Source organism: Phymastichus coffea, unplaced genomic scaffold (assembly GCF_024137745.1).
Source record: "Phymastichus coffea isolate CEN01 unplaced genomic scaffold, Cenicafe_Pcof_1.1 PCOF00070, whole genome shotgun sequence".
In the NCBI taxonomy this organism is placed as follows: Eukaryota; Metazoa; Arthropoda; class Insecta; order Hymenoptera; family Eulophidae; genus Phymastichus; species Phymastichus coffea.
Window position 1 is genome coordinate 954,299 of NW_026706881.1, and position 15,367 is coordinate 969,665.

Here is a 15,367-nt window from a genome sequence, read left to right on the forward strand (position 1 = left end):
ATCAATTATCAATGTTACATAATATCATTGTCAAACAAAGTTTTCTATCCATTGAATAATACATAGCTCTTCAATTATTTTTCCAGGCGCAAAGTAACCCATTTTCAATCATCGATGTCTCATAATAATATAACCCATCGTTAACTTTTTTTTTCAGGTAACCTACCTCAATATCAATTTTTAGAGCATGCCATTGATATATTTACATATATAATTACATTGCAATAGGCAATTACTCGATAGTCGTTTGTTGATATAACACATCGTCAACGTTTGCCAACTTCTACTTATCCTACATATAAATGAATGTTAATACTTAGATAACTAATAAGAATAATCTTGATGTTGTCTCGTCCACCTTGTTTTGTTGACGCAGAAGCGAAATTGAGTTTAGACTATTGATCATTCATCTCAATGGTAGATGGTGTTTGTCATTTGATATTTATCGTAAGAACAGTAGAGTTTGACTGTCCCGGTGTTGTCTGTAGAGATGGCAACAACTGTAAATAAGGTAGTTTTGGTTGCATTAAAGAGGAGGAATGCGTAATGTAAGCAAGTCTCAAGAGGCATATGGGTGCAGGAGCTGAATGAACTTGGCTGTATATCATTCCTGATTGAAAATGGGTAAAATTCGCGGTGTTGGTCGATGTCTTTCGTACTTGACTGTTGACTGGAATGTCTGACTGTTTGCTCGCTGACGCTCTGTTGCTCGTAACAGCGACGCGTTTTGGCTTGACCGATCCTTTCGCTTCGTAGCGGAGTGCGTATGAGCAGAGGAACGAGTGCGAGAGCAAAAGCCTGGAGAGACGCTAACGCTAGGCTGCGCTTTGATCCGTAGGTGGCACCCTTCCTTCCACCTGTTCCACCCCGCCCCCGCCCTTCGACGACGCGGTGCGCTCGAACGACCAGACTCTGGCCTCGGGCGGCCACCACCCTCACCACCCTCACCAGCAGCAGCAGCAGCAGCAGCAGCACCACCACCAGTACCAGTACCAGCACCAGCAGCAGCAGCAGCAGCACCACCACCACCACCACCACCACCAGCAGCACCAGCAGCAGCGCTCGGGAAACACCAGCCCGTCGGTATTGACGAGCAGCCTCGCGGGCTCGCACAAGGAGTGCGGTAAGGTGGTGCATCACGTCAGCCTGACCAAGAGTCACCACGACGCCGTCAGGTGAGCCGCCGCGCCTGGCCGGGCCCGCAAGCTCGCGCCCGCCTTGACCGTGGTTGCCCACTGCCGCAGCATATCGGACGTGCACTTGGAGAGCAGCTGCAGCGGCGGCAGCGGCGGCAGCGCCGACGGTCGGCCGACGAGGTCCTCGCTGAGCGTCGAGAGCGCCGGCAGCAGCAGCCGCGGCGGCACGGCTGGGCAGCTCACCTGGACGCCGCCCGCGGGCAGCGCCGAGGGCTCGACGCCCACCTGGACCGAGGGCACGCCCTCCTTCACCGAGAGCTCCAGCAGCGGCGAGCTAGGTAAGTGCAGCCTGTGCCCGACGACGCCGCCGCCGCCCCGAGCGAGCGGCCAGCTCCTCGCGGCTCGCCGTGCAACTCGGCGATTCGAGCTGCGTCCCGACCAGTGATCAGCGACCGTCTGTCGCTGTGCGTGCTGGCTCCACTGTGTGCAGCGGCAGCTCGACCCTCGTCGTCAGTGTGTGTGTGTGTGGCCTTGCTCGGCAGTACTATATTACTGACCACAAACGCTTTTTACATCGAAAGGAAACGTCACTCGTTTCCCTTTCAACTGCCTTGCACCTCGCCTCGACCTCGCCTCGACCTCGCCTCGAGTGCAGTCCTCTTCCACTGGCGTTTTCTTGTCAACGAGTGCCTCCAAATTGCATTTACTCTTTGCTCGTGACACTTGTAATGAATAACATGCTTTCGATCGATCGGCGTCGCACGCAAATGCTCGAATCAAGCTCAACCGATCATCTTTTCTCGATATATACGACATACATTAGAATTTTCATGTAACACTGGACGGCCAATCTACGTGGCCCTTTAAAGTAAACGCACATATGTACAAACTGATCGAACGGTGCATTGCGTGTAAATCGGTTATCGACTCGAGAGCTTCACTCACATCTAAGATATATATTTTCTTAGCTCTGTTTAGAACGTGTCCGAGACATTCGATGTGTATACGCATGTTACTCCACAATGATATACATATATTTTATCTTAAAATCGACAATAAAACAGTGTGCGTAAACATTAAAACAGACTATGAGTTATTTAACGACATTTTTTGCAAGCGTTGTAGGATCGCTGAGCTCGGAGATAAGTTACTTATACCATTATTCTTTGTAACAAATGACTACTTGATTTTGTTCACACATTATTTATTAGAGCACACGCTTCATACCTAGCATCAACTTATTTTATGCTTCTGATTAGCATCTTTTCGCAAGAAAAGTTGTTCGAGAGCTACTTTTTACTCTTGCCTCGACTCTTTCTGTAAATAAATCACGTTAATCTGTAATCAATCAATACTTACAGAACAATTTTTTTACTTCTACATAGATATCTATCATTGTAGATTACATTCCATACTTAACAAACGCACGATACGACAACTTGTCAGCAGTTATTAGAATCTTATCTCTATAATTATTTACAAATGTTACGTCGGACATGAACGAAATAACTTCATCTCTGCTCTAAATTTATTTGAACGCGAGGGTTCCGAAGTCATAATATGAATCCATTTTACAGGTTGTCCCACAACACCGCTTCACGGAAGCGAACTATCAGAGAGAGATGCTAAACTATCGGGAACGGTCGAGGAAGCATTAGTCAGTTTGACCACAGAAATGGTAAGCTCAAATATTTTCAGTTACTCCCATGTTATTTATGTTTTTATTTGAACCCCGGATGATTGCCTAAAACTCGTCCGTTTTTGCATCTGCTACATGCCTCATTTCCATCCTTAACCGACCCGCAACAATTAATATGCAAGTCAAATGATTATTATTCAATATTAATTCTTGACTTATTTCGCCGCAACGTTTTATTATCTTTCTCATGCTGAATTTCCGCTTATCATACATCAAATGGCTTCTACGCTGAATTTTAGCGTCACAAAAATATCCACATCTTATGTTAATTGTTAACCTGGCGATATAATCAAAGAAACAATAATCAGGAACTGGAAGATATATTCGTCTTTCTGATATCACGATATATCTTAAACCAATCATCAGTCTTATATTAGTAAAAGTACAACCTTTATACGACGATTCATGTGTCTAATTTGCTGTAACTGCGCGCACTCACTTCAGCTTTTATAACTTAATTGAACAATCAAGGGCTTATTCAAAGTGCATCATGATTACTTTGAAAACGTATATCATTAGACATATTTAAATTGTTCTCGATCGTTTATCATCACTTCATTGAACAATATTATTTGTTTACTAATTTGTTGCATTATTATTTCAAGATTTACAAGGTATCATGTTTTTAACTATGGACCAACTAATCTGTAAATTTTCTCAATTTATATATACGTTCAATTTTTTTCAGGCTCATTGGAGAGAACAGCTCAAAGAAAATGAGCTTTGAGACAAATAAATAGGAGTAACTTTAGGCATTTAAAGGTTGTAATTTTACCTTTTTTATAGTTGTTGTTGGGCTTTCGTATATTTGAAAATATAGCTTGCTTTTTTTTTTGTATTTCAAATCTGTCATTCTTAACACCAATATCGGCTCGAAAGAAATCCGACCATTACGATGGTCATGTGCCAATTGTGACAAAAACATTTATTATATGAACAGTTGAACAATCTCATAAACCAACCAAAATTACTATTCAATCCCGTACATGTGCAACGTGTAATTGTAACAAATATGTAGGCTTTGCATGTAGCGCTCTTTGGCACATTTCATATGGAAATTGAATTGCAGTATTATGCAGTATCGTATACATGTTGTGAGTGACTAGTCAATTCAATATTTTATCTAATGTCCTAGGACAATAGACGGTTCATTTAGGAAATCATGCACCTGTCTATTTTCCTAGGATAATTTGCCGAATGCCGGATAATAGACAGTTAACCTGAGCATTTAGCTAATATTATAAATAAACAGGTAATTGAATCGTCGAGTGTTAAGTATGTATTTTTTTCCTTACTAATCCAAAGCATATGATAGATATTTCATATGGAACATTTATTTGCCTGTCCAGCTGTTTGGCAAATAGTGGATTTTATTTATTACAACTGAACTGATTGGACAATCATTTTCTTAGTAATAATAATGATAATAAACAATGAACAATCATTAGAGTTGATACTTTCAATTGTAGTTCAATATTCAATTCTATTCATTTTGCTTTCAAATGAACAGATATTATTGGGGAATGATAATTGACTCAATCTATATGATCCTTCCGTTTGGCAATAGCACGGTACTTATTGTCAATCTTTAGTTGTTATCACTGTCAACGCGGCTAAATAATAGCCATTTGTTTAGTCCCCCACTTAGGATATTAGCTGAACGTCCAGGTGAATAGATCAATGCTTAATCGTTTGACCATGGGCTGTCTATTATCCGACGTTTGGCTACTATCCTAGTAAAGTAGATATGCACATCTACGGTATATATTTCCTTATTTAAGAGCATAAAGTCATCACAATGTAGCGTAGACACAATAAAATGTTTTTCTTCTGTTTTTTACTGTAACTATGGAATCATGACATATGTTTAAGTTTTATTAAGTAAAATATATTTAGTACGTTCTTTGCATTCACCCTCCATAACTATAAATAAACAATTTTAAAAAATCACGAACTTTTAAGGGTTGACCCTCTACATCGTGATTTTTTTAAATGTATAAAATAGTTATATCGTATTTTTCGAATTCACAAGATTTTGAACTTGTTACATGTAACAAAATATTTACAAATAAATAGGAAAAGCATTAAAGGGTCTAAAAAATTGGCTTACTTATCTATATATTTGAATTGAAAACTTTATAAAGTATAGATGAATGTTTTCACGCAAACAACTTTTGATAAGTTAAACCCATTAAATCTGGAATGGACGCGTTTTCAATTATTTTTTCAACGGCTTCAATATATACGCTAAAATTCGGTCCTTAAAATATTTGAAAATACATACGTCCGACTCAAAATTTTCTCATCTTCCCGAATATACTTTCAAATAGGAAAATATTAATATTAAAAAAGTTACCTTTGTTCAACCAAAAATGAGAAATTTTATCGATTAATGTTTTCATATCAAAAGTAAAATTGAGTATTTTTGATTAATAAATTGTTTTCGTCCATAGACCTTAAGAGTTAAAACATACATACATTGGTATTTCAAAATTCATTGTAGATGCTATCAATATGATGGTCAAAAGCCTAAAATTTGTTGTTATTTTAAAAAAATTCAACTGAAAAAATTTTTTCATTTCGAATTTCATGGACACAAAAAATGTATCAACCAAAAATATCTCTATGTTTTAATGTGAAAATATAATTAAAAGAAATTGTATGAAGCAAAATTTATATTTTTTTGTAAAATAAAACAAATGTCACTTTTTTCATATCAACTTTTTCCGATTCTGAAAGCATATTCGGAAAGATGAAAAGGTTTTGCGTCGGACGTGTACATGTTCGAATACTTTGAGAACGAATTTGTGATCTACTGAAGCCGCTGAAAAAAAGTTGAAAAAATGGCCATGATGGACATAGTGGATTAAGACACTCAACATATTTTGTTTGATTTTTGATTCTTACTAGTGGTATAAGAAATTGTCAATAGGATATTAAAAGGCTGTATTAAGTTTCTTTTTTTCTATCCAACTGCATGTGATAAATCAGTCTTTTCTATTCAACATCAGATTTATACTCAGCTGCTATAGTAAAACTTACAAATCTGATGTATTGAAATATTTTGCATTTAATAAAATAAAAACCTTATATATAACTACGTTAAATTAAAATATACAATACTCGATATTTTGAATTCACTTAACGTACAATATACATTTTCTGATATTTTATTGAAAATATACTTTTTCAAAAGATTTAATTCAAGTAACACATGTAAGAAAAGTAACAAATCAACATTAAAAAATATTAAAAAAGAACCGTTTATTGAATTAAAATTTTCGGCTATTTTATAGTATTTTTTACTTGAGTTGAAGATTCATCAGATAGCATACAAACGTGACTATGAATTGAACGACTTGAAGGCAAACATGAATAGTCTTTAGTTCATATATAGAAAATAAAATCTAATCACGTATCTATCTCAATTGTCGCTATGTATATTGCAAATAATACAGTCGTTATAAATAGAACATTTCCATACTAATGCGAAAAAGTAATTTCACTCTCGTGTGGACGTTTGCTCTCGAGCAAAGCAACATACCACACAAGGATGAAATCACTTTCTCGTACATGTATCTAACTTTATTTTTCAATACGAGGTGCGTGGAATGAGATTTTAAGCATTCTCGATTACTCGAGCGTACGTAGAGTCGAGTCCCTTATGCATAGAGTATCAAAAAATATATTTTGTATCGTTAAAACAGCTAAAGTAATGGCTAATTAAAATTACGAGTTGTAATTAAAATAGCACAAGATTGCCTAATGTATTTGTAAAAAGTCGCATCCTTCAGTTTGTAAAAATTGTTTCAATATTACCAAGGTAGTTCATATTCCACCGTACAACTCAAAACTAATTAACTTTCAGAAGTTACATAGTTATACTGAATCCTCTACGAGGAAGTGGAATTGAATAAATTATGTATAAAACTTAAAAAAATACTAATGTAGTTTTATAATACTGTACTAAAGGCAATGATGAATATTAATCCGGAACTAGATACCAAATTCTTTTTATATAAAAATAATATAAAATAGTTTTACTTAGTTTTTCGTTTGTTGAAAAAGTTACAAAGAAAAAAACTTTTATATTATCCAATAATGTCACTTGAAAGTATCAGAGGCGAACTTTAATTAACTATATGTCGAAAATCAAATGCTAACTTAATATGTTATCATATTAGTTACATATAGGTTCTTAACACTAAACTTACCAGAGCGTTCAACTGACCGCTCCTAAAGCCCAAAAAATAAATGTTTTTAAATTATTATATGATAATTATTTTGTGTTTGTTGTTTATCCTAAATTCTGTATTAATTACAATCAACTGGAAAAGACTATAATTGTTTATTTCAAAAATGGTCATTTGACCGCCATTCGGTAGAAATAGGTATATATAATATATTGGTAGGTTTAGTGTTAAATTTTTAAATAATTGTTGAAACTTTTGGTTCGGGTATGAACTACCTTAATAGTTGAGTCTTGTTATTTATTTTCATAAAACATCACGTAGATTGCAAACTTGGAATAGGCAAAAATCTTTTATTCGTATTTGTATTAATAAATAGACATAACTTCTTTAAAGAAATTAATCAAAGAAAATAATTATTTTTCTGTGGCTCGTAAGAAATTGGTAGTACACTGTTTAATTGCATGTATGATCAATTAGATCTGAGATACTTCTTTTCCTGATTAGGAAATTCTACAGCGAGAATGAAGACATCCCGTAATGGTCGACAACAAGCTTATAACATTTCGTGCTGCAAACATCAACGTGAACAAGAAAGGAAAAAAATAATACATAATTAATTTTCGCGGTCCTAAGAGTGATGATATTTTCCTGTCAAATTAGATGAATAATATTGACCTGCATATACTCCTATTAAAGTACATAGACTGGATGACGATAGGATAGCTATCACTAAAAACACTCGCGGGGTATATTTGCATCTTTTTCATGCAAAGTTTATAGGGCAATACTAGAGTAGCAAATGTTTTCATTGAGCTAGTCTATACTTGTTGATTGTTGAAGGAAATATACTAAAAAAGATGGATTGTCGTGTCTGTAAAAGACACAAATATTATTATTTTAAACGTGGACAGTTTATTTATCATACTTAAAAAATTTATGCTGATTATTAATGAAATACGTTGATCAAGATGCCAAAAAATTTTTCATCCTTAATCTTGTACGTTAACAACTAATCATATTTTATTGAATGTTCAAGAACGCATTATGACATTGCATACATCTATGTAATTTGAATTATACAAATATTTGAAACGTGCAGTTTTTTATATTTCCATTGTGAAAAGAGAAATAGTTAATATTTCTAAGAAGTATCTTTTAAAAATTTTGAGTTGCAAATAAGTATATTCATAGGACAGTTCTGGTTGAAAACATTCCAACCAACATGTTAAAATTTCAAGTATTAGATTGAATAATTGGAGTTGCTAATAAATTATTGCCGGAGCCACGGTAATATCCTACAATTCAGTGTCGCTTGATTTTACATATCCTTATACAACAATTCTCATGTGTACCATGTTATAATAATCAAAGCACATGTTTTCAATGAAATAAACAAATATCAAGAAGCTTTAAAAATAATTGCCAGATAAAAATGCTTCAGTAGACAATGTTACGTAAATATATAATATGTATGATATACTATACATTGTATATTATAAATATTACACAGCTTGCGGTCGATAATAATTTCGTCATTATTTATAAAAACTCCAATATACAAATGACCGATTTAAAATCAATGGAAGTATGTACAATTCATTACTTTCCACGTATTTATTTATTCAAGTACTTTTTCTGATTTTATATTTTTATACTGTTTTGCAAAATAGTTCTAAAGATTTGTTACATTGAACAAGTACAAAATGCATTGAGAGAACATAAAAATTTTCTTTATTTCTATCAAATATAGTATTTTATATGAGTCTATTATAATTTATAAAATGAATGAACTCGTAATTACAAGAGCGGATGTATTTTTGTTACATAGTATAACAATTTAGTAATTCACATTGATTTTAAATGCGGAATAATGGAAGGAAACATTTGTAAATATGAATTAGTCGATTTATAGAAACACAGCGTGATACAGTCGATTTTATTACAAAATGAAAATGTAATTATAATAATCAATCAATTCAATGCATATAATCGACTTGTATGTATAGTATACGATACTTATACCATTAATAAATAAATACATATAGTATATTAGTAAGTAATATTATTCAATTTATATCATTTGGAGCCAAATACAAATAAATTATTTATTATTTTAGCTTTTATACTCCTGTTACACATTTTGAAACAACTTTTATATTATTCAATATTTATAGCATGCAGAAATTTAATTATATATAATAAATTTTTTTGCAATAAGTTAAAAAAATTTGTTATAAAATTGACAGTGACAAAAAAATGTCTTTATACGTATTATGAGTGATATATAACTTTAAAAAAGTTTAATGTTGTCATGATTCTTTACTCGAACGAAAATTAAATTAAATTATAAAACCGCATCTTCATATGATCAATGCCATTTGTTTAATTTGCATTATGAATTAATAAGGAAGCAATTGACATGATTTGATAAAAGATGTTCTTATTTTATCAGCGTGAAAGAAAATAGTTTTGATGTGCGTGAATTGTAATGAAGAATACTTTATTTCTGACATACGAAGTTGCATATATATAGTATCATTATATTTGATACAAGTCACCGCATCATTCACACAACATAATTATGGCGCGATTATTACTTTAAAACACAAATAGAGTTATATTTTTGGCAGGCGCTAATTGTATACTATACATACATTCATAGAAATACGTGAATCTATGTGGCTTGAATTGAGTCTCTATCTATTACCATGTAATTATTATACAAAATATTCATATTCTCAAGCATATCTCTTTACGAATAGTTACTATAGTACGCGGAAAAAGCCGAAATAACATTTTATTTTTTACGTTCCTTGATTCGATTTTCAAAATCATAATACTTGCATTTTTGTTGGGTGTATTTATTTTACACTCATATTGGCGTTACCATATAAAATTACACTTTTTATAGGGGAGTTGATGGATCCATATAAAATATGTAGGGTTATCAAAGCATACCGATGTGCCTTGAATATTACATCATTCTCGTTCAGTTTTTAACTTATTGTAAATAACTTAGTAATCCACAATTCCTTAAGTTAATGTGAATGGTAAATGACTGAAATATTTATAAAATATTCAAAATTGAAAGAGAATAATGTAATATTCAAGATCAGTTAGATTATGTTCTTGTAATCTGGCTAGTATGTTCCCCCTATGTCAGCGCAAGCATTAGAGTTTCTCAATTGTATAATGCTTTATTTCACACTTTTGTGTTCAATCGAACGTTGGTATTAATTGCAAAAATTTGAAACCAAAATGTTGTTCAAATAAATTGTAATTAAAGAATTAACGCTAATGCCATGAATGAATTCATGCAGTGAATATTATTAGAATTATGAAAACATTTATTGTTTGAATTTACTATATAATGATTAATAGATTGATTAGTTTGATTATATAATTCAAACATTATTGTTTCATATTCTACTCTGTCTCATTTTTAGTTGGCATATAAAAATATACTAAAAATATAAGCAAATGGTACTAAATTTTTTGCCTTAATTAAGTTGATATATTAGCTCATTTATCATCATTTAATATAATAACAAATGAGCTAGAGAATAACCAAAGCAGATTTTGATTTTCGTGTGATTTCATGTCAGTACATAATGAATAATAAAACATATTTTCGATTTATTCGATTGTAATGCAATACAAAGATTATCTCGCGATAAGGCTGCTATCCTTTCACTATGTCGGCAGTCGAATAATTGAAATTTATATTATTTGAATTACAAAATTAATGTGTTTCCAAGCATGTACTACGTGTGTTAAGATCACTCATGATATGGGGCCTGTATTAACTCTGTATCATTGGGATGTACATATGCTATTTTGAACCATAATTTTTCTTATTGCTATGAAATTAGGCTGTTATAAATAAAGTACTTTTATTTTATTGCCAAAGAAATTAAGTTATCGTATATAAAATTAATTATCATCTAGTTACAATGTAAATTGCTGAAAAAGCCCTATAATTTATGGTAGTAGAAACTATATTTCTCTCTTAATTCATAATTAATCAACAAATATCGCTCGACATCTCAATGTTACTATTGTCTAACGAATTGTAAAATACTCGAACTGATCATCTCTGTCATTTATAATTACACATGAAAAGCCCAAGAATTGTTGTTATTGAAAAAAAAGAAATAAAATGAAGTGCAAACTAATGTAAACATAATTTTGGTTGTATCAAACAAAGTGATTTTCCTTAAATTATAAAAGCTTATTTATTCATAAATAATTCTTTATTTAAAGTTAGAATTTCCTCTTTACTCTATGTAATTTAATAAACATGCTAGTAATATGCATAAAATCAACCTTCGTTCAAAACCAAGTACAAAACAGTTTCATTTACTATTTTTTGATTCCGATTATTTTTAGTGAATTTTGGAATAAAAAGACTTGTTACTCTTAACATGTATAAAATAATTTTTTAAATATATTAAAAACTTATGTTTTCCATTTTTATATTTAAAAAATTTTTCATGCTCTTTGGAGTGTTTTTTTAACAAGAGTATCTAATAGCGTTTTTAATATGCTTGGGTGCCGGAATACGCATTTATTTAGTATAGTTGATATAGATACTAGAAATAGCACCTCAGCTTCTGTTATTAAATTTTTCATTCATTTTGTTTAACAAGTAACCACTTGTTAACGAAGTCACGTGTGCTTTTCCGCAATATTTAGTACGAAGCTTCCCTAAGTTGAACAGTGTCGTGTGCCGTGGGTCGTTTATCGATCGAAGTAATTAATTTAGACACTAAATAATGTATGCGGTACAATTTACACGATACACGTTGCAACTTCCGTGAAAAACCTTTAAGTGTACATTGAACCAATTTTTAAAGAGAAACAAGCAAATCAAACTAGAGCTATCCTTTTTCAGTATCAGTAGGTCGTTTAGTTAACGACGGAAGTTGGATTTCCTAAATGTCGCATGCTAAACGTGCTTGTTTGTCTTTCTTGATTCCATTGTTTCACCCAGAATCTCTTTTAAAAGTGATAGTTTGAAATAATAGATTATTGGTAAAACGTAAAAAAAATATGAGAATGATGACAATAAAAGACTGAACGAAATTTAGAAACGAGCGAGCTGGAGGGTCCTTGGGCAGTTGAGTAACAAAAGGAGCTCTTTGAGAAGATCTTTAAGACGAAATTTCATCGCTTCTACTGCGACAGTGGGTGGCAATTGCAATGCATACGACAGCAACAGGCATGCCGTTGACAGCTCGACCCAATGCGTAGCCGTGGTCACGTCTATTCAGTACACGCTCACATCAAGTAAAACTGTGCCTTGATTATTCATTGTATCCTGTTCTAATTTTTTGCACTTGACATTTTGAAATTAATATATTACCTGTTTCAACGACCATTTATTGCACCGTATGTAAAAAGTAGCTTTAACGATTTATTATTTTTTGATATTTTCTTTGGCTTTTCGTGAAGCTTTCTTAATTATTGTTAATTCCATTCACGTGTGAAATCATAACAAAAAGTACTTCTAAAATCAAATGTAATACATTTATGACTTATGATTATCGGTCCAATAATTGGCTCTTACGACGCAGTAAAGCGTGCTTTGAGTGCAGTTTTAGGCTGCGTATAAATATCTATTCACTCTACTTGTTAAAATTAAAAGATAATTATTTTCTGTAAACTACGAACGGTGTGGATTTCACCGAATATATTCTAAAGAAAGCAAATGCATGCTTCAAATAAACTATCGTATTCCTTTAAAAGCAATAAATTTAGCTGTCCATGTAAATCTCCGTGTAAATAAGTGTAAAGACACTTTTATCTTGCGGAGATTATATCTAGAGTGCTGATAACGATTTATTCAAAATATACTTACTATCTTTGACAAAAATATGTCAAAAACAGTCGTCGAACCGTATTGTACATATTCAAAAAATACTCACATGACAAATCGATCAAGAAAAATTCGTAACTGTAATTTTACGATTAATCAGATAAAAAGATTTTTATTTCATATTATCTGTAATATTATTGTTCGATACTGATGGGTTTTCGCCTCTGAAGCTATTTTTTTTTAATTCGGATGGACCCACCCAGGTTTTTCTTATGTATTTCGATTCCCTGAATCTAAGTTTGTTGGGAGTTAGAGTGGTCGATTAATTGTTATTAATATTTTTTGTAACAAATTGAAAAATTGAGTTTGTCGCAATAAAAAAAATATGTTCATATTCTTTTATTAATTTTAAACAAAAATAGTCGGATTTTTGAGGCTGTATCAAAAATGTATCCCCCAACTTTTTGAACAACCTTAATACTCTTTTAACATTATCTTGATGTGTACTTTTATTTTTTTTTAATTCATACCGGTTAAACAATTATCTTACGGCTAAACTGAGTCGAGAGTTGACGTCTTAACAGGCGCGCGCGCCGCTTATTTGAACCGCGGTGGTGCTCCGAGTTTCATCCGACGTTTTGTTATCGTCTTGATACTTCCATACGATTTACATATCGTTTCAATTACAATGTTTTTTTCAATAATTTAATAGCTTTAGACATAATTCTAGTGCATATACTTATCTAATGATATTCTCGGAATCGTTATGAGTTGGTATATACAAATGTTTCTTAGGTGAAATTTGGGTTTCAACGTTTATTTAAGTACAAACAAAAATATATGTTTGCATTGAGCGTGAAATAATTTTTCATCGCAATAAATACATTAATCAATTTTGCGCCTCTAATACTAACTCTTTAACATTATACTTATTTTTTTTAATATATATGCTTTATTAACTTGCAAATTATTTAGTTTCAAGAGAAATAATTATACTTAAACTATTATATAGTAAGAAGTAGTATACTAACTAACATATCGATGCTACAATATATACATATTCATTTATTTTAACATTAAATTTGCAATTCGTCCTTATCTAGATATACATATATAGTTTTCATTACATCTATGTTTGGTGAGGATATGTAACACTTAATATTGAATGGAGGGTATTGCTTTAGCTTAGATAACTCTTTTAGCAAACTTTACTTTTGAGAATCAAATTTTGTACATTGCCTAATTATATAATTGAGGTCTTGTATATACTCACCGCATTCACACTTCGCATCTTTAACCACGTTAATTTTATTTAGAGATTCATTAAGGTTCACGTGGCCACTGCGGAACCTGCATAGTGTTGCCATGAATGCCCTACTTAATTTTAGACCTTGGAACCATGGTTTAACAGTAGGCTGATAATATAGTGAGAAATACAATTGTCCTTTGTGGTTTTCCTGATCTTTAATCGTGCGTATAGTTTGATTGGTGAATAATTTCTAAAAAAAGAATTTGAAATTAGTGTATGGCAATTGTTGATAGGTTGTTGCAGCGTAGCTTTTTTAGCATTTTCATCTGCAAGCTCATTACCTTCTATTCCAATATATGCTGGTATCCAATAGATGCTAATTATGAAGTTACCTGAACTAGTTTGGTAAAATTGGAGATTTTAGGCTCGTATTTCTAATAATTTAGTGTTACGTGACAGTTTTGATGTCTTTTCAAAACGGCCACGTGTTAGACCGTTTTTAGCTCCGAGTGGTTCTGACTCGGGCGAATTGAACCTTCAGTACGGTAACCCGACCGTGTCAGCGAATGGATCGCGTTTTTGCTGATAATATCCGAAATTCGTCCACACGAGCGGTAACCGAGAGTAATGGAAAAAAATGGGGGGGGGGGGGGGGGCTCGCTGGTTTATTAAAATGAACTTACACGGGTACGTAGGATAGATTTATATATATTTTGATACATAAGATAACACGTCTAGTAATGATATCGCGCTACTATCTAGTTCACGATTTATTAAATAAATGTTCTAAAATGCGCGGTCGGTCGTCCTTACACTCCTGGTCCCGGTACGCAAACACGTGGATTCACCGAAAGGGGAACCTTGATTATGGTAAGCAGTAGAGAGAGAGAAAAAAAATACACGGAAGAGATTTCGCTTTATCGAGAATAGAGACCAGAAGTACTCACTCTGTTGTTTTGGTCCGAAATATCGTTTGGTTCGTTATGTGGGTAATCACTCCTTTTGAATTCGGTCAGATTAACTGGTCCAATATATATTTCTTTTATCCAATAATATTCCAATAGCCAATAAAGTGAATACTGCTATGATTTTCGTTTACACAAAATTGTTAGAAATAATGGTACTCGGTATTTCGAATATTTAATTGTAACTCTAACTCTTATATTCTCAAACTCTTGAATTATAGATTTAAGTTTAGTAGGAAAATTGCAGGCTTCTTAGTCGAGCGCTCACTCCTGACTGATTAAATTCTATCGCTCTGCTTTCGCTGGT

General features: G+C 32.8%; 1 protein-coding gene across 10 annotated transcripts in view; it reads left to right on the forward strand.

Annotated features, from left to right (window-relative positions):
* LOC131667770 (phosphatidylinositol 4-phosphate 5-kinase type-1 alpha) overlaps positions 1-15,367 on the forward strand; it is a 40,854-nt gene that overhangs the window by 17,960 nt on the left and 7,527 nt on the right. For 6 of the 10 annotated variants that reach the window (XM_058941445.1, XM_058941446.1, XM_058941447.1 and 3 more), the window contains 4 exons: positions 839-1,175; positions 1,245-1,474; positions 2,714-2,814; positions 12,119-12,317. In XM_058941445.1, the coding sequence (XP_058797428.1) occupies positions 839-1,175; positions 1,245-1,474; positions 2,714-2,814; positions 12,119-12,317 (867 nt within the window). Of the gene's footprint in view, positions 1-838; positions 1,176-1,244; positions 1,475-2,713; positions 2,815-3,523; positions 3,598-7,532; positions 11,254-12,118; positions 12,318-15,367 lie in introns of those variants that run through there. The other 4 variants (XM_058941450.1, XM_058941449.1, XM_058941451.1 and 1 more) reach the window with 4 other exon arrangements.